The sequence below is a fragment of the Oncorhynchus tshawytscha genome, linkage group LG29 (assembly GCF_018296145.1).
Source record: "Oncorhynchus tshawytscha isolate Ot180627B linkage group LG29, Otsh_v2.0, whole genome shotgun sequence".
NCBI classification, from domain to species: Eukaryota; Metazoa; Chordata; class Actinopteri; order Salmoniformes; family Salmonidae; genus Oncorhynchus; species Oncorhynchus tshawytscha.
In genome coordinates this window covers 20097592-20116073 of record NC_056457.1, presented here as the reverse complement: position 1 = coordinate 20116073, position 18482 = coordinate 20097592, and the positions used below count along the sequence as shown (strand labels likewise).

At 41.9% G+C, this 18482-nt stretch overlaps 3 protein-coding genes across 15 annotated transcripts in view; 2 read left to right on the top strand and 1 right to left on the bottom strand.

Annotated features, from left to right (window-relative positions):
- Positions 1–2720, bottom strand: part of xylb (xylulokinase homolog (H. influenzae)) — a 65538-nt gene extending 62818 nt beyond the window's left edge. Inside the window, exons 1-6 of one of the 2 annotated variants that reach the window (XM_024392634.2) lie at positions 2567–2720; positions 2033–2115; positions 1769–1838; positions 1229–1309; positions 1038–1124; positions 28–156 (exon numbers count right to left, since the gene is read on the bottom strand). In XM_024392634.2, coding sequence (XP_024248402.1) covers positions 28–156; positions 1038–1124; positions 1229–1309; positions 1769–1838; positions 2033–2115; positions 2567–2620 — 504 coding nt within the window. In that variant the 5' untranslated portion in view covers positions 2621–2720. Of the gene's footprint in view, positions 1–27; positions 157–1037; positions 1125–1228; positions 1310–1768; positions 1839–2032; positions 2494–2566 lie in introns of those variants that run through there. The other variant, XM_024392635.2, reaches the window with a different exon arrangement.
- A 1668-nt stretch (positions 2721–4388) lies between these two features.
- Positions 4389–6791, top strand: LOC112227542. The gene is made up of 2 exons (XM_024392345.1): positions 4389–4752; positions 5284–6791. Exons 1-2 carry the CDS (start codon positions 4527–4529, stop codon positions 5790–5792), a joined length of 735 nt encoding a protein of 244 aa, XP_024248113.1. The 5' UTR covers positions 4389–4526; the 3' UTR covers positions 5793–6791.
- Positions 6792–10753: 3962 nt separating this feature from the next.
- On the top strand, positions 10754–16494 carry LOC112227505 (NEDD8 ultimate buster 1). Of its 12 annotated transcripts, none has more exons than XM_042308607.1 (12): positions 10754–10970; positions 11166–11283; positions 11417–11707; positions 11874–11938; positions 12024–12187; positions 12413–12788; positions 14222–14408; positions 14527–14595; positions 14768–14920; positions 15186–15578; positions 15686–15824; positions 16053–16494. In XM_042308607.1, exons 6-10 carry the CDS (start codon positions 12658–12660, stop codon positions 15420–15422), a joined length of 777 nt encoding a protein of 258 aa, XP_042164541.1. In that variant the 5' UTR covers positions 10754–10970; positions 11166–11283; positions 11417–11707; positions 11874–11938; positions 12024–12187; positions 12413–12657; the 3' UTR covers positions 15423–15578; positions 15686–15824; positions 16053–16494. The 12 variants fall into 12 exon arrangements, with proteins under 12 accessions (XP_042164541.1, XP_042164549.1, XP_042164544.1 ...); XM_042308615.1 differs by lacking the exon at positions 10754–10970 and having other exon boundaries at positions 10990–11283; positions 11456–11528; positions 11643–11707; XM_042308610.1 differs by lacking the exon at positions 10754–10970 and having other exon boundaries at positions 10990–11283; positions 11417–11528; positions 11643–11707.
- The last annotated feature ends 1988 nt before the right edge of the window (positions 16495–18482 follow it).

Genomic DNA, 18482 nt, shown 5'->3' with positions numbered 1-18482 from the left:
CAGTCAAGGAAACTGAGTCTTCCTCACCTCATAGGCCCGGGAGCCTGTGATGTCTGCAACTCTCTGAGCGCCACCTACTGCTGTCTCCAGGTACTGACACTGCTCTGTAGTGCTGGAGTCCATCCACACTGGACTATCTGACACTGCAAAACCACCCTGTTGGCACAAGTACAGACATAATGTATCAATATACAAAATGAGAAATCAGATGACAAGAAACTAGCTTATTTATTGCAATCCATGGAATCACTTAATAGAAGTGGAATGTGCACAACTAAAATGTATTAAAAAAAACAAAGTGTTTGACTGAATCAAAACAACTACTGATCAACTAACTACTGTAATACTCTCAAAATATATATCAAGGCATTCAAAGATAAGAACTAATTTGGAAGAGAAAACCAGGTTTGAGACAAAATGTTCATAGAAACGCCTTTTCATTGTCCTTTTAGACTTGCAAACTCACTGATGTAAAAAGGAGGCCCTTCAGGTTAGTATTAACTGAATAATCCTCAGGGTTTGATTGTACTGTTGGATTAATGAATAAACATTGGGCTATAGGGTTGGCTGTGCCTGCAATGTATCTAAGGCTGTGGCAAATGTGGTTTTTTTCTCACCCACACGAGGAAGGTAATGTATTAACTTTTAACCAAGGCGGACGCCGCCTATTTGACATTTGCCAAAAGCAGGGCACTGTATTTCAAATCAAGTGGTGCATGTCATTTGTGCTTGTTGCTGATACTGAACTGTATGTGCAAAATGAAATGCTTCTACACCTGCATTGCTTGCTGTTTTTTTTTTTTTGGGGGGTTTAGGCTGGGTTTCTGTACAGAACTTGAGATATCAGCTGATGTAAGAAGGGCTTTATAAATAAATGTGATTTGATGATGAAGTTGACTATCAAAAATGGGAGATAATTGTTTTATCTGGCATGTCACTAGCAAACATGCACTCTACTCTGCTGTAGTAATAGACAGAAAGGACAACCAGAGAGTATAGAATCTCTCCCTGCTACTGCCTTGTATGGGACCACTTACCTTCAGAAGTTCATGCAAAGTTTTTCCTGGCTGGAGATCCCTTAGAACTTGGTTGGTCCCTTTCCTCCAATACACACTGCCATGTTGCTGTAAAAACAAGGCAATGATGAAATAAAATACATGTAATGCCTGACTGTATTCAAAATACACAATGGAGCACTGTAATAGAGTACTAGTAATAGTCCACACACCTGGCCACTCCCAGATAGGGCTTTCACACGCGAGAAGTCAAATCCTGCATTCTTCATCTTGCCAAGGATCAGGTCAAGTGCCTGGGAAATCATCATGGAATTGCTCAGTTAAAAATCACAGAACTAAAACACGCCCAGCTCTGCCAATGGCATCCTTACTACGCATAGATTGGTCTTGAATCTGATCTAGGTGACTATTGATTCAAAGTGTTGTGTATTTCTGCTGAAGATAACAGTGAGGAGTTACTTACAAAGAGAGATATCTTCCCAAAATTAGAACGAACTGCTGTTTAATAGTATTAGTTTAATCAACCTTACAGTTTCATGCAGTGTTACAACATTTTTGGGAATGTTATTGCTGTAGGCTCTACCTTTGAACTCAACAGAATAACAGCTTATATGGAAGTTAATTCAGTACTTCAGCTACGCAATGGTTTGAGAGTGAGCAGACCACTGAGCTACTAGTACTTTTACTGAGTACTAGTGAAGTATTCACTGTGCAGTGCACTAATAAGTAGTAAAGTATTCATGGTGGACTACCTTTACCCACATGAGCACAGGAGAAGTGACAGTCAGACTGTCTGCATGGATATGGACCCCTCCCTGAGTCCTGGGGAGATATGAAAAGATAGAAGTCAGTTTCATGGACTATTTCCAAACTGTGTAGCCTAGCCTACTATCGAGGGTGTAGGATTTGCCAGCCTTGGAATTGTGCTGTGATAGTCAGGAGAACATAGCTATTTATCATTTGTCAGCACATATCGTCCTACACATTATGAAATTTATTTTTTGATTTTGTGTTACCCGAATTCTGGCAATTCACTGTCAAACTGCACATTGTCCTGGTGGACAACACTGAGGTTCCCATCAACAGCAACCACCTTCAGCTGAACACAAAATTGGGGAAATGGGTTGAGTAAGTTTAGGAGCTACAGTAGGATACAGGAAAAGCAACAGAAGTTCCTGCTTTGCAGCCAATGTAGTAGGAAGAATGGCAAAATGTTATGAAATAAGCAATTCAATGTTTGTCTAGGCTAAGTCCGAAGTCCAGTGGAATGAAAGGAAAAAACATGTCACGCGCATTTAATTTATTAATGAATGCCAGAACCACTAAATATCGCTTATAATATTGCTTATATAGTATGGTACACATGGGTTATTTGAAAGGCTATCTTCCGGTAGGCCTATGCTATGTAAAATGTTCCAGATGAGCCTTCATTTGTAGCCGCTGATTCATCGTTTTATCTCTTCTTCCGTGTTACACAAAGTCTACGCGCGTGCGTATAGGCAATATTGCAAACAGGACGACGTAAAGCATGCATTATAATCCGAACCTACTTGTTGAGTGCTGAAATCAAACCCCAGGTAAAATGACTCGGTGGACGCAGCCATTGCAGTCAACACATAATTCTAGGTCCCAAAACTGGAAGTGCAGCACAGTATCGCTGTTACTGAACAGTGCACACAGGGTTCATGTTTAAAGGTGCAGCGCACTCCAAAAATGCAATATAGGCTCCAGTTAAAGACTCAAACTCTTCTAGCTATATATAGCCTACGTTGCATTTTATTTAATCAAATACGATCTGGTGAGTGGCTTTTTGAATACTTCATGACAAACGTCATAAACATTTACGACAAGCAAAAAATACTGTGTCTATATACTGAACAAAACTATACACGCAACATGTAAAGTGTTGGTCCTATGTTTCATGAGTTGAAATTTTTCTACATGCACAAAAAGTTTATTTCTCTCAGATGATGTGCACAGATGTATTTAAATCCCTGTTACTGAACATTTCTCATTTGCCAAGATAATACATCCATTTGATAGGTGTGGCATATCAAGAAGCAGATTAAATAGCATGATCATTACACAGGTGCACCTTGTGCTGGGGACAATAAAAGGCCACTAAAATGCCACAGATATATCAAGTTGAGGGAGCGTGCAATTGGCATCCTGACTGCAGAAATGTCCACTGAAGCTGTTGCCAGATTATTTAATGTTAATTGCAAAAGGTTGGACATTCAGTTAGGTTCAGATGCTCCATCCATGGCTATTATTATTTGGACATTTAAATGTTCATGATGAACACTCATGCGCACAGAAAGACAGGGAAGAGAGAGAGACAGAGAGAGAGAGACAGAGATCCATTTTGTTATTTAATTTGCTGCATGAGTTATCAGCAGCTCATTGCTTACTTTTCAGAAACAGGAAATCCACAGGTCTCCACAAACAATTCATGGAAGTGGGACTGTTTGCATAGAAAATCCCTGTGGTAATGGTATCTTTGAAATACAGGCCTCCCTGCTTTAGTAAGGAGAACGTGTCAGGCAATAATGTTGAGGCAAAGGAGTGATGTGTGAGTATTTAACCTTTATTTAACTAGGCAAGCCAGTTAAGAACAAATTCTTATTTACAATAATGGCCAACCCCGGCCAAACCCTGACGATGCTGGACCAATTGTGCTCCGCCCTATGGGACACCCAGTCACGTCCGGTTGTGATACAGCCTGGATTCAAACCAGGCTCTAGCACTGAGAAGCAGTGCCTTAGACCACTGTGCCACTCAGGAGCCCTAAGCATTGGACTCCCGAGTTGACTAAGCATTGAACTAAGGGCTAATTTTCTGTGAGTTTTTTTGCAGCGCAGGTACACCTGCTAGATGTGTCACCACCACCATGTCATCCATTTAAGTCATCCCTCCAAAGCAGGACTCACCCACAACTTCAACAACACTGTGTCAACATACTGTGTCAGTGCCAGCCCAAGTAACAACTGGGTCATTCAACACATTTTTCCAGAACATAATATATGAACATGTAAATCAATGTTGATTGTTAGGCCTACAGATAATAAAGGACTACTGGATTCTATAGTATGAAGATGTAAGTAACTTGATGTTTGTCTAGCCTAGTTTACTGTATGTATTATGTATTATGTTTGGAACTTTCCTTCATTATTATGTTTGGAACTTTCCTTCATAATATACTGACCTATTCACCTATTTTACTTTAGCCTATCATAAACATAAGCAGTTTTCACTAAAACTACACTACACATACACCTACATGGTCTACTGTAAAAGAAAAGGGCAACCTTCAATTGTCCTCAATTGTTTGCACATCACTCAAACTTTTGAACCACTTTAGACTAGCCTACACTACACCTACTGAGATGTAGACAGTGGCGTATAGGCTATACTGCCGGCAGCAGGTGGATAACTACTTATCATTCTATCAGCTGTGCCTTCTTTGATTGGGGAAATAAAAATCCAAATTGGGTTATCAATGCAAACAGGATGTTGTCGTGCTGCTGTTCCAATTCGACGTGTTCCTGGGAACAGATACGATCCCGGAGTCGTAGTGAAACAGCCAACGGCGACGTGAATCATTTGGTCGAGGAAGCAGACCAAAGCGAAATTGTGGCGGACCTAACCAGGATGGATATTGCACTTTTGACGGAACAGTACAACTTGACTAAAGAGAAACAAAAGCGCCAGACCCTGGTGGTTTTATTCAGACAAGGTAGACATCGCTTTGCAAGAGTGCTGCGAGAGCTTGGCACGCACCCAACCGGGGTCGCGTTCAGCAGGACGCTGACATGCCTATCTGACATGTAGAATAAAGAATCACATCGGCTTTATTCATGGAATTTCTATTTGCAATGTTCGATAACGTTTGGTAACGTAACATGGCCCAGTTGTCTGAACAGTTTGGCACTGGCAACAAGTTGTTAAATTGTAGACAATATTGTGCATCCTCAAGGTCATGTTGCAACAAAGTAGCAGTAATTGATTTATATCACGTGAATTTGAGTCCTTGTGGACTCACATGGCAGCACTGGTCTTTGGTACTTTTTTTCTTCATGCAAAAGCTTTTCCTGCTAGCCTACTTTGAGCAACAAAATACAGTTATACTGCATGTAGGCTATACTGGAAATGTGGTCATTCAAACAGAAGTCATATTTTTGTTACAGTACTTTTCCATTGAGCTGGAAGGTTGATTGCAGATGACTGTGTAAACCTGTCTGTACATTTCCATTCTATTTCCTAACAGTATCAACTGATGATGCAGCAGAAATCAGTGGGCAAGCCCTGGTCAATGTAGTCCCCGTCAACCAGGAGATGAAGAGCAAACACGAGAGGAAGAGGTCGGTCTCAGAGTCTGAGAATGACTTTGTTGGGGACCTGGAGAGAGCCCCATGGCGCAAACCCTTGGGTATCCACCGACAAGCCAACGTCATTATAACACCACATACAAACCCCACAATCACGGGCAGTAATTCAAGTTTTACTTTCCTGTCTGAAGACTTTCCTGAGACGTCCAGTGAGAAGGTCTTGGGGGATTCTATTTCTATCCATCCTGTAGAGTTGAGTACCAGTAACAGCAGTTCAGGCTCCAGGAAGTTCTCAGCCCCAGCCATTTTGTCCAGACAACTGAGTTTTGGGGGGCAGCGGCCGCCTCTTCTCTCCTCTTGCCACCATCACCACTACCCCTTCCCCCAAAGAAAAGGGCCCAAGAAGTCAGAAGCTGCTAGGAGACTTGGGATGTACTCATCATTCTGATCAGTTTATAGGAGAGGGAAAGAGTCCGTTACAGTCTATAGTGCAATAGAGAATGTTTTCTATGTTTCTGCAGAATTAAACCAATCTTGTTGTTGCTATAAAGGACATTTGGTATGTAGCCATGCAAATAATATCATGTAAGATGCTGTGCCTTGCCCTATATAGGATCATATGTTAATGTTCGGGTTTCATCACAGCTGAGACGGGGATCCATCTCCACCAATTGAGTGAAATACTCCTCAATGTCTTGAAACATTATTTTTCCCAAGGAGCAAACGATTAGGCCTACAGACAATGGTCTGTTTTGTTTTGTTTTTAATTACAGCATTCATCCCAAGAAAATATTCAAGAGACCATTTACAGACCATTATTAGGGTAATAACAGGTGGAATAAAATATAACTAAACATTTAAATGTTTTAGTTACATTAACCCAATGAGTTACACCATAACGCAGGCATTATTTTATTACTACAAACCCCTTTTAAACAGTGTGTGTTTGAGCTACATGGGTTGTTCCATTGGATTTGTCTATTTATTCTGTATCTGTACATACCAACCATTAGTCTGTGTGATTAACGGGGGCTGAGAGTGGTGTTTGTGAGACAAGGGCGGATCCTGAAGGGGCCCGGGTCTTTTTTTACAAAAATTTCTGTAAAGTCTGTATGGTTTGAACTACACACTTTAAGCCATTATGAAAAACTGAGACTCACGAACATGCACATGTTTTGCTCAAGAGTCATTAGAAGGTAAAGGGGTTCTTCTACATAGAAAATCAAAGGAAATCCCATGACATAGTGTCTATAATACTGTAATAAGCTCACAGTTTCTGTCCCAAACACCACACAGTTGTCACTGACTAGTTGGATATTCATTTCCCAGTGAGGAAACAATTTCTATAGTTACAACATTTACATAAATTAATTTAGTCAGGTTTTTGCTTTGGCTGAGCTTCTTTTTTGTTGTTGTTGACATTTGTCAATTAAACTCATGAATACAACTGTTTATGTCAAATTAACTTGTGTTCTACTTGTAGCCCTGGTTGTCCTGAAAGGAAAATGGTAAAACACTTAATTGTGAGGTTAAATATAAGGGCTGGACATGCAGATAAATACAAGTCAGATTAATGAAAAGATGATTTTTACTGGTGTCTCGGGACTGATAGGGTTCAATTAAAACACAGGAGATTGGTGGCACCTTAATTGGGGAGGAAGATCTTGTGGTAAAGGCTGGAGCGGAATACATGGAATGATAAGACATCACACACACACACGGGTTCCATGTGTTTGATGCCATTTCATTTGCTTCTTTCCAGCCATGATTATGAGCCGTCGTCCCCTCAGCAGCCTCCACTGGAAATAATGACAGGCTGTTGCCACTGAACAAATATGTGACTTGAAAATGACTGATTATAATCTGGTGTGCAGATTATTGTCATACAATAAGATGAATCCCAGCAATACAGATGGAATGTGAAGACATGATGCATTAATTAAATATGGTAGCCTGTATACAGTACTACTAAATACATAATGAACATTTTAAAATCACAATACAACGGTTTGTATGAGTCATTTTGAAAAGGTAGGCCCTACCATGATTTTGTTGTTCTTCCCTCTATTAGACGGTGGGTTGTCACGTGTCAGTCTCTGCATGTGTTGTAAACTCAGTGTTGTCAGCTTCACAGTCTCAGGACCGAGCCCATCTCCTAATCTGACCCCAAACATTTAGATAAAGGTTGTGTGCACAATTTATTATGCATTGTCATCAATCCCTATACCAGTCTGCTGTTCCCACATGCTTCAAGAGGGCCACCATTGTTCCTGTTCCCAAGAAAGCTAAGGTAACTGAGCTAAACGACTACCGCCCTGTAGCACTCACTTCCGTCATCATGAAGTGCTTTGAGAGACTAGTCAAGGACCATATCACCTCCACCATACCTGACACCCTAGACCCACTCCAATTTGCTTACCGCCCAAATAGGTCCACAGACGATGCAATCTCAACCACACTGCACACTGCCCTAACCCATCTGGACAAGAGGAATACCTATGTGAGAATGCTGCTCATCGACTACAGCTCGGCATTCAACACCATAGTACCCTCCAAGCTCGTCATCAAGCTCGAGACCCTGGGTCTCGACCCCGCCCTGTGCAACTGGGTACTGGACTTCCTGACGGGCCGCCCCAGGTGGTGAGGGTAGGCAACAACATCTCCACCCCGCTGATCCTCAACACTGGGGCCCCACAAGGGTGCGTTCTGAGCCCTCTCCTGTACTCCTTGTTCACCCACGACTGCGTGGCCACGCACGCCTCCAACTCAATCATCAAGTTTGCGGACGACACAACAGTGGTAGGCTTGATTACCAACAACGACGAGACGGCCTACAGGGAGGAGGTGAGGGCCCTCGGAGTGTGGTGTCAGGAAAATAACCTCACACTCAACGTCAACAAAACTAAGGAGATGATTGTGGACTTCAGGAAACAGCAGAGGGAACACCCCCTATCCACATCGATGGAACAGTAGTGGAGAGGGTAGCAAGTTTTAAGTTCCTCGGCATACACATCACAGACAAACTGAATTGGTCCACTCACACAGACAGCATCGTGAAGAAGGCGCAGCAGCGCCTCTTCAACCTCAGGAGGCTGAAGAAATTCGGCTTGTCACCAAAAGCACTCACAAACTTCTACAGATGCACAATCGAGAGCATCCTGGCGGGCTGTATCACCGCCTGGTACGGCAACTGCTCCGCCCACAACCGTAAGGCTCTCCAGAGGGTAGTGAGGTCTGCACAACGCATCACCGGGGGCAAACTACCTGCCCTCCAGGACACCTACACCACCCGATGTTACAGGAAGGCCATAAAGATCATCAAGGACATCAACCACCCGAGCCACTGCCTGTTCACCCCGCTATCATCCAGAAGGCGAGGTCAGTACAGGTGCATCAAAGCTGGGACCGAGAGACTGAAAAACAGCTTCTATCTCAAGGCCATCAGACTGTTAAACAGCCACCACTAACATTGAGTGGCTGCTGCCAACACACTGACACTGACACTGACTCAACTCCAGCCACTTTAATAATGGGAATTGATGGGAAATTATGTAAATATATCACTAGCCACTTTAAACAATGCTACCGTATATAATGTTACTTACCCTACATTATTCATCTCATATGCATACGTATATACTGTACTCTATATCATCGACTGCATCCTTATGTAATACATGTATCACTAGCCACTTTAACTATGCCACTTTGTTTACATACTCATCTCATATGTATATACTGTACTCGATACCATCTACTGTATCTTGCCTATGCTGCTCTGTACCATCACTCATTCATATATCCTTATGTACATATTCTTTATCCCCTTACACTGTGTATAAGACAGTAGTTTTGGAATTGTTAGTTAGATTACTTGTTGGTTATTACTGCATTGTCGGAACTAGAAGCACAAGCATTTCGCTACACTCGCATTAACATCTGCTAACCATGTGTATGTGACAAATAAAATTTGATTTGATTTGATTTGATTCATTGGAGCATTGTTATTGCAGAGTTGAAAAGCCTACTGAAGATTTTAGTATATTGTCAATACAAGGATTGCAATTCTGGGCTGAAACAAGGCACATGATTAGGCAACATACAATGGTGCCCTTTTGTTTTTAATTACAGCATTCATCCCAGGAAAATATGCAAGAGTCCACTTACAAATTGTTAGGGTGTTCACAGGTGGAATAAAATATAACGAAACATTGTATTAGCTACATTAACCCAATGAGTCCCACCGTAACGCAGGCACGTTTTGGACTTCTATCCCCTTCTAAACATTGTGTGTTGGAGCTACATGGGTTGTGCCGGGCACTGAAGACGTGGATGACGATTTAAGGCAGACCCCCGCCCTGGGTAAAATGCGGAAGACACATTTCAGTTGAAGGCATTCAGTTGTACAGCTGACTAGGCATCCCCTTTTCCCTTTGGATTTGTCTATTTCTTCTGTATCTACACATACCAACTGCTAGTATGTGTGATTAACAGGGGCTGAGCTAGAGTGGTGTCTGAGAGACAAGGGCGGGTCCCGAAGGGGCAGGGTCTTTTTTACAAAGACGTCTGTAGAGTCCGTATGGTTTGAGCTACACACTTAAAAGCCATCTATGAAAAACAGACTCTCACGAACAAGCACATGCTTTGCTCAAAAGTTGTTAGAAGGGGTTCTACATAGAAGATCATAGGAAATCCCAGGACGTAATGTCTATAATACTGTAATTAGCTCAGTTTGTCACAAACGCCAAACAGTTGTCACTGACTAGTTGGATATTAATTTCCCAGTGTGCAAACGATTTCTGTACTTACAGCATTTATATACACTACCGTTCAAAAGTTTGGGGTCACTTAGAAATGTCCTTGTTTTTGAAAGAAAATCACTTTTCTTTGTCCATTAAAATAACATCAAATTGATCAGAAATACAGTGTAGACATTGTTAATGTTGTAAATGACTATTGTAGCTGGAAACGGCTGATTTTTCATGGAATACCTACATAGGCGTACCGAGGCCCATTATCAGCAACCATCACTCCTGTGTTACTATGGCACAATTAAAATTATAGCTCACAACTGTGCAGGGGGAGAGGGGTGGGGGCACAAAGGAGTGTAATTCACATATATCTACACATTTTCATACACACACAAATGATTGTATTTTTTGTATTTCCCCCCCCCCCTATCTTCTAGGTCAGTTTCAGCATTATGGACATGGGTGTATCTGTGGTCCATTTGGCCTGTCCCACGGCTTCCTTCAATGATCGGTTGTGAGTGGCTCTGTTGATGAACTTCTGGCCAATGATTGACTCTCTATTGTTGATTGATGTCAGTCGTGTGTTGCGGCCATGGGGTTTATATATAGGGGCGGACCCCATCCGTGACACAGGTGTCCACTGGAGTAAATCCTCACCTCGAATATATTCCTCCGCCGAGGAGTGATACCAATATATTGGAGCGATCCAATATAGTGAAGCATAACCACTTTCCAGAAGTTCTCTGTGTTTTTAGAGCGATGACAAATTGGCCCACGTGACTTATCCTAGTGTGAAAGAGAAGATAAACAACATTCTCGGTTCAGAAATGTTCCTATCAGAACAATACGGTGACAATGTTAACAACACTTCAAACGTGAGTCATTCATTTGTTATATCTTGAAGAAACTGAAAACAACAATGGCTGTAGCTAGCTAGTCGTTGGTGTAGTCTTCTGCGACTGCGTAACTAGTGCGACGTAATTTTGGCTCTACTCATTCTGTGGAATTCCCCTTTGGTTTGCTGGCTGTTCACTTTCACTTTTCCTTACATCTTTTTCCACCGTTTCGAGAATGGCGGAGCTACATATTCAGGAAAAGCTGGTAAATCTTTTAAATCAAGGTAATATTCAGCTCAGGAATCCACCTTACACAACAGATGACAGCGAGGCAGGACAGCAATCTCTTCAGGTAAAGTTAGTTTGCTAGGTGACCAACAGTTATAGCCATTCAAAATGTATTGCTGTTCATTGAGCTCGTTGGTCTGTGTCCTGACTATGAGTCACCTTTGTGAGAAAGAGTAACACATTATCCCTGTCTGCAGTGAACTATGCCCCCATTGTGTGCATCTCTGTGTCTGAAGTGGCCAGTGCCTTGGAGAGCCTCCGATCCCAGGCAGTAAAGAGTGGAATGGGGAACAAGACCTACGGAGAGACGTGTGTGGAACTCTTTCTGCCTAAAGACTTGAAAAAGCTATGTGGGTGGGTGTGTTTGCCCTGACACAGCCTACAGAAAATAAAGTAATTCCACATTGTTACCCATTCCTTTAGTATACCAAGAAGAATAACTATTTGGAGACACAACTGGATGTCTTTGCTCAAGATATCATGGATAGGTTAGTGAAAATGGCCAATGCAATGTCAGTCTTTTATAATATGATCTGTGAGTGAAGTGAAGATGCCCTGTCACTTCAATCTCAGATTATTATGTCTACCAAAGTCACAAATTGATACGGTGCTACTTTTTTTTCTACTTTTTTTTTGTTTTCTACTTTTGTATAGGATTACTGAACAATATGGACTTAAATACATCCAGTTAATTTTTAAAGGGAAGACACTGACTCCTGGTACGTTTCCATTTAGTTGCCACAACACTCATCTAATCAATGTTTGGTCATTTCAACTTTGCATTGAAATAGTTTCTCTTTACAGAGAAGCGTCTGGATGAACAGAATGTGAAGAACAGAAGTAAGATGATGGTTCTGCGGGTGAGCGTGCCAGAGAGGAAGAACCAGATGTTGGCGGTGGAGGAGGAGAAGAAAACGCAGGACCAGTGTCCAGAGAACCCAGAGGGGCTTCCAGATCCTATCAGAGAGGTTAGTTAGACCCTCACTGCTTTTAAACATAATAACAATGTTATCACAATGCTACATGAATAGTATTTTTTGGACGTTCTGTGACTTGGTTGTCATGTTAGGCTTCCAAGACCCTTTCAGTTAGACCCTCGTACTGTGTAGAACTCCAATCACAACTCTCTGTATTTAAGTGTTAGTTTAGGAGTGTTCTTTTATGGTTGTTCTGTGGTTTGGCTGTCATTTTAGATGGCACCGATGATCCAGCCACGACTCCATTCCTAGAGATTGCTGATCAGAAGGGGAACCCCCTGAAAATACCTCACAGTAAAAAAAAGGTAGTCTAGACAAAGGACTAATGAACATATTACCAATATTATATTCATAACTGTCATGGTAAGCAGTATGAGTGGGTGGCAAGCTCACACAACTTATGGCTTGTATGGTTCTAGCCATGTGTCCTGTGTGAATTCAAACTCCACTGACTATTTCTAATGCTGTGTGATTGTTGTCCTAAGGCTCTGATTTTAGCCATGGGGTTCCATGAGAAAGGCCGTGCTCTGATGAAGAGGAAACAGTATGAAACTGCTCTGGGCCGCCTGGTGCAAGCTGACGACCAGTTTGTGTAAAAAAAAAAAACAACCTTCCTCTTAATCACATAAATAATTTGTTGAAACAGATCAAAACACCCAGTCCATTTCTGATTCAAAGATGATTGTATGATTGGCATGTTAGATCATTGTTTTGTTGTATGATTATTTGATTGCATTTTGAATGTACAGTACTGAGTTAGGTAATATGGGGTCAAAAAATATTTTGGGGGGATTTTATTCATTTATTATCCAAGCATTTCGCTACACCTGCAATAACATCTGCTAAATATGCGACCAATAAGATTTGATTTGAAATACTACTAGTTTGATGGTTGTAGCCATTAATTGTCCCATTAACAATCACCTATATTAGCAAACTTATTTAATTTCTCTACTATAGGCTACTTATTGTAATGAACAATATAAAAATGCCTGTGATAAGTGGTCTGTGTCGCTCATTTTCCAGTTATTGTCCCAGCTCTACTCTACGTTCCACCACGAAATCACCTTGCATCTCAAATAACTACTCACTTATGTGATCAAGATTAGTGATTCTGTGCCTCACATTGCTCAGTCTGATCCCATGTAATCATGGAAATCCAGAACTAAAGCTTGCGTAATAGCGGCAGATGCTCCATAGAGTTCTGGGGGGAGATGTGTTAGAAAATATACTCGACTGAGGACCGGTACCACTACGGTAACATGTACACTCTCCTCTGTATGTATTTGGACAGCGACGCAAAAATAACAAACATTAGTTTCTAAACTCCAGCGTTTTGGATTTGAAATCAAATGTTTCATCTGTGGCGACAGTACAGACTCACCTTTTTTGAGGGTATTCTCAAACATATCTGTTTTACCTTTTGAGTAAGGAAAGCAAGTATTTGGACAAAATTCACTGATAATGTATTAAAGTTGTAAAAAGTTGAGTATTTGGTCCCATATTCTTAGCACGCAAGGACCACATTAAGCTTGTGACGCTACACACTCATTGGATGCATTTGCAGCTTCAAAATACACTTATTGGGCAAAACGTAATCTGAAACACAACCAAAACAAGCTGTAAATGCATCCAACAAGTTTAAAGTCATAAGCTTGAAGCAGTCATTGCGTGCTAGGAATATGGGACCAAATACTAATATTTTGACTACTTTAATAGACTATTAGTGATTTTGTCCAAATACTGATGACATCTTCAAATGGGGGGACTAGATATAGAAAGTGCTTTGTTTTTAAACGGTAAAACAGATATGTATGAAAATACCCTCAAATAAAAGGTGACATTCTGTTCTGTCTCCTCAGATGAAACATTTCATCTCAAATCCAAAATGCTGGAGTATAAGGCCAACATTTTTAGCTTTTCTGTCCAAATACATACAGAGGGGAGTGTATGTTACGTGCTCCTGTCCACAAGGAATTAGATCCTGTCAAACACATTGATTGATTATCTTTTGTGTCTCTACAGTAAGTGTGGCTCCAAGCTCTTGAACACAGTGGACAACTATGCAGTACTGCAGCTGGACATAGTGTGGTGCTACCGAGCCTTGGAGGCCCTGTCCTATCTGGATGACGGCAAGCGGAGGCTGCAGATTTCCGAGGACTGCGTCCACAATTGCTACGGAGACCAGCAGCAGAGGCTCATGAAGATCAAGGTGGTCTATGACTCCGTTCACAAACAACCCTTAGCTCTGACGCACTAGGCACTAATGTAGATCTGAATTTCACAATCGTTTGCATGTACTTAATTTAATTAATTGATTTTGTTTTTAGGGAAACACCAGAGGAGAGGAGGTGCTGTTCCTCAGGCTGTACCTCCTGCAGAGCATACTGGCGCACATGGTTGGTAACGAGCGCCAGGCCACACACAAGCTTAAGCAAGTGTAGTACATCATTATAGCCCTGTTTCCAGATCCTCTTGTCTCCTGACATGTTCTAGGTGGAGGATCTGTATGGACGCCTGTATAATGATGTAATATTACTGATTCTACCTTTAACCCCTGCTGTGTTCTAGGCTGAGGAGCTGTATGAGCGTCTGTGTCTGGACCCAGGGGAGATAAAAGCGCTGAAGGATCTGGGGTTCTCTGAGCAGGAAGCCCGTCTGGGTCTGAGGGCCTGCCATGGCAACGGAGGCGAGGCCACGCTGCACATCTCCCATAGGAGACAGGTGTGTCCCCATAGCAATAGAACTACACAATGTTTACTTGAATGGGGATGTCCTATATTTCTATGAGTAAGTCTCATAGTGGAACAAAGGTGTCAACTCACTTGATATAGGTGCTATTAGGACATGTTACTTAAGTTATCAGAGCTGTTTTATTCATAGAAATATAATTACTAAAACAAACATTCCCATTCAAGTCAGTGTCCCATGATGGTTGGACCGGTGGCAATATTGAGTGTAATTATATGGTTTTGTCTGTCCCTGTCAGGAGAGGGAGGAGATGAAACAGAAGGAGAGTGAGAAGAGGAGGATGTGTGTGGAGGGCCTGGCTACCCTCAGAGCGCTGGGTTACTCCAAGAAAGACGCTGCCTGGGCCCTCCTTCAGACAGAAGGAGACATGGACAGAGCCTACAGGGGGAGAGACTGTCATCGCCACTGCAAAAACACACATTGCTTTTCAATACGCCATGAAGGAGGATATGCCAACCGTCAAAACATGTTATGATAACCAGAGCCATGAAGCAAACTTACATAGCATACTTTGCTAATGTGTTTTTTTCCCTCTTTATCCTTGTTTGCTTGTTTCCTCTAGATGCTTCTAGATTCTGCTGCTAGAACCAACAACACAGAGCTCCCCATAAGTCAATCCAAGGTTGAGCAGGTAACAAGCCTCTACCTCTTTCTCTCTCTAGTCACTATGTCTATGTAAAAAGTCTACTTATCACAGTGGTGTATGTAGATAGTGCCTAAATCCCTTCCTCGCCATAGCTGACATACCCAGGTTTTGAGCCGGAGGGGGCCACCCAGCTGCTGCAGGACAACCAGGTGGTCCTGCCCCCAGAACTGCTGTCCCCCTCTCCCGCCTCCTCACTGTCTGAGGAGCCCAGCACCACCTCTGAGTCCGCAGGTAGGACTCGCATGCACGCACGTATGTACACACAGAAGCCTATAGGCAAGCAGATGGACAGACGGATGCACACGCATATTACTGTGGGAATACAATTAAGACGTAGGTGAGAGAGGTATTCAGTGTCTATACGTTGCTAATACTTAAGGCTCCAGGATGCCTTTTATACCCAAATCGCCAAAGGAGAGCCCTAATTGAACATGACACTGTTGCCAATGGTGTTTCCAGGTTCTGGGAGCCAAGGGAAGGCCCCTACGGACGTCGACCTGGTGAATGAGGTGCTGGAGGACATCCCTATACACGAAGAGGACTACCTGGACCTGACCCTGGAGGAGGAGAGCGAGGTCATAGACAAGATGAAGTCCTACCTCTACAAGAAATGTGCCGCCTCCAACTAAAGTACTGTCCAGCCAGCAGCCATTTTGAAAGCACTTCCACCACCACCTATTCCAAGGGTTTTTGATTTGAGTCTTTTTAGGCCCCAAATTAGGTTTGTTTTTCTCTCCTCCACAAGCAATATATTGAAAATGGTATCTTCTGTTCTTGTACTAAAGTGTTATTGAGTTTAATAACACAAACATTTGAAGCTGGTTGACTATAATTTGTAAGGAAATAAACTGACATGGTGTTACGGCTTTCTTCCGTCGAAGGAGGAGCGGACCAAAATGCAGCGTGGTGGTTACTCATGTTCTTTAATGGAAGATGAACAATACATGAAATAACTTAAATCTACAAAACAACAAACGGAATGTGAAAACCTATACAGCCTATCTGGTGACAACTAACACAGAGACAGGAACAAACACACAGTGAAACCCGGGCTACCTAAATATGGTTCCCAATCAGAGACAACGATAATCACCTGACTCTGATTGAGAACCGCCTCAGGCAGCCATAGACTTTACTAGACAACCCTACTCAGCCACAATCCCAATACCTACTAAAACCCCAATACAAAAACACAACACAAAATAAACCCATGTCACACCCTGGCCTGACAAATAAATATATAAACACAAAATACTAAGACCAGGGCGTGACACATGGATTAAAGACAAGAGAATTTAACAAATGAAGATTTAGTAGATAAACATTGTTATTGCTCTATGCTTAATAGCTACAGAGAGGACAAATTTGATTATTTGAAGGTTCATGTTTGAGATTTCAACACAGAATTTAGAATGTGAGGCCTTGAGGCCTATAATTGTATGGTAAAGGAATTTTTTGTTGCTTGTGTAAAAGATGTTCTATTTTTCTTCATCGCAAATACTTTTGTATATGCACTGGTTTATGTTTGAGATCCCTTTTTGACAGAATTTGATTAAGTTTGATTTAATGTTTTTTTTATATATATATATATATATATATATATATATTTTTAAATTATGGAGTTTGAATGACAATAGATGACTGCACTTAGTTTTTAATAGGCTAAATGACACATTCTGTTAACATATCTCCAGTGAGCTTTTCTTGCAATTTATAGTCTGACATTTGAGATTTAGATATGATCATTTATCACTAAGTGTGGCGGTAGTGAACTATTTTTTTTTTACAAAGTAACTTTAGTTAAGTAAACTACGCTGAATCAAAATGTAAAACGCAACATGTAAAATGTTGTTCCCATGTTTCATGAGCTGAAATTAAAAAAATCCCAGAAATGTTCAAAAAGCTTATTTCTCTCGAATGTTCTGCACAATTTTGTTTACGTCCCTGTTAGTGAGCATTTCTCCTTTGCCAAGATAATCCATCCACCTGACGGGTGTGGCATATTGTCCTGAGGACAATAAATGACCACTCTAAAATATGCAGTTTTGTCACACAACACAATGCCACAGATGTCTCAAGTTTTGAGGGAGTGTGCAATTGGCATGCTGACTGCAGGAATGTCTACCAGTTGTAGACAGATACATGAATGTTCTCTACCATAAGCCACCTCCAACATCCTTTTAGAGAATTTGTCAGTGCATCCACGCATAACCATGCCAGCCCAGGACCTCTACATCCGGCTTCTTCATCTGGGGGATCATCTGAGACCAACCACCCGGACAGCTACTAAAATTTTTTGCACAACCTGTCAGAAATCAGAAACCGTCTCAGGGAAGCTCATCATCCTCACCAGGGTCTTGACCTGACTGCAGTTCGGCATTGTAACCTGCTTCAGTGGGCAAATACTCACTTTCGATGGCTACTGGCACTCTGGAGAAGATTGCTCTTCAAGGATTAATCCCGGTTTCAACTGTACCAGGCAGATGGCAGGCAGCATGCATGGCGTCTGATGGGTGAGCAGTTGCTGATGTGAACAGTGCCCCGTGGTGGGGGGGTTATGGTATGGCGAGGCGCAAGCTATGAACAACGAACATATTTGCATTTTACCATGGCGCAATCCTGAGTCCCATTGTGCCATTCATCTGCCGCCATCACCTCATGTTTCAGCTTGATAATGCATGGCACCATGTCACAAGCATCTGTACACAATTTCTGGAAGCTAAAAATGTCCCAGTTCTTCCATGGCCTGCACCAGACATGTCACCCATTGAGCATGTTTGGGATGCTCTGGATAGACATGCACAACTCACTTAGATAATACATTTGATGATACAGTGGTAACAATACATGGTTATAACATCTACAGAAAAGACAGAAATGCCAAATGGG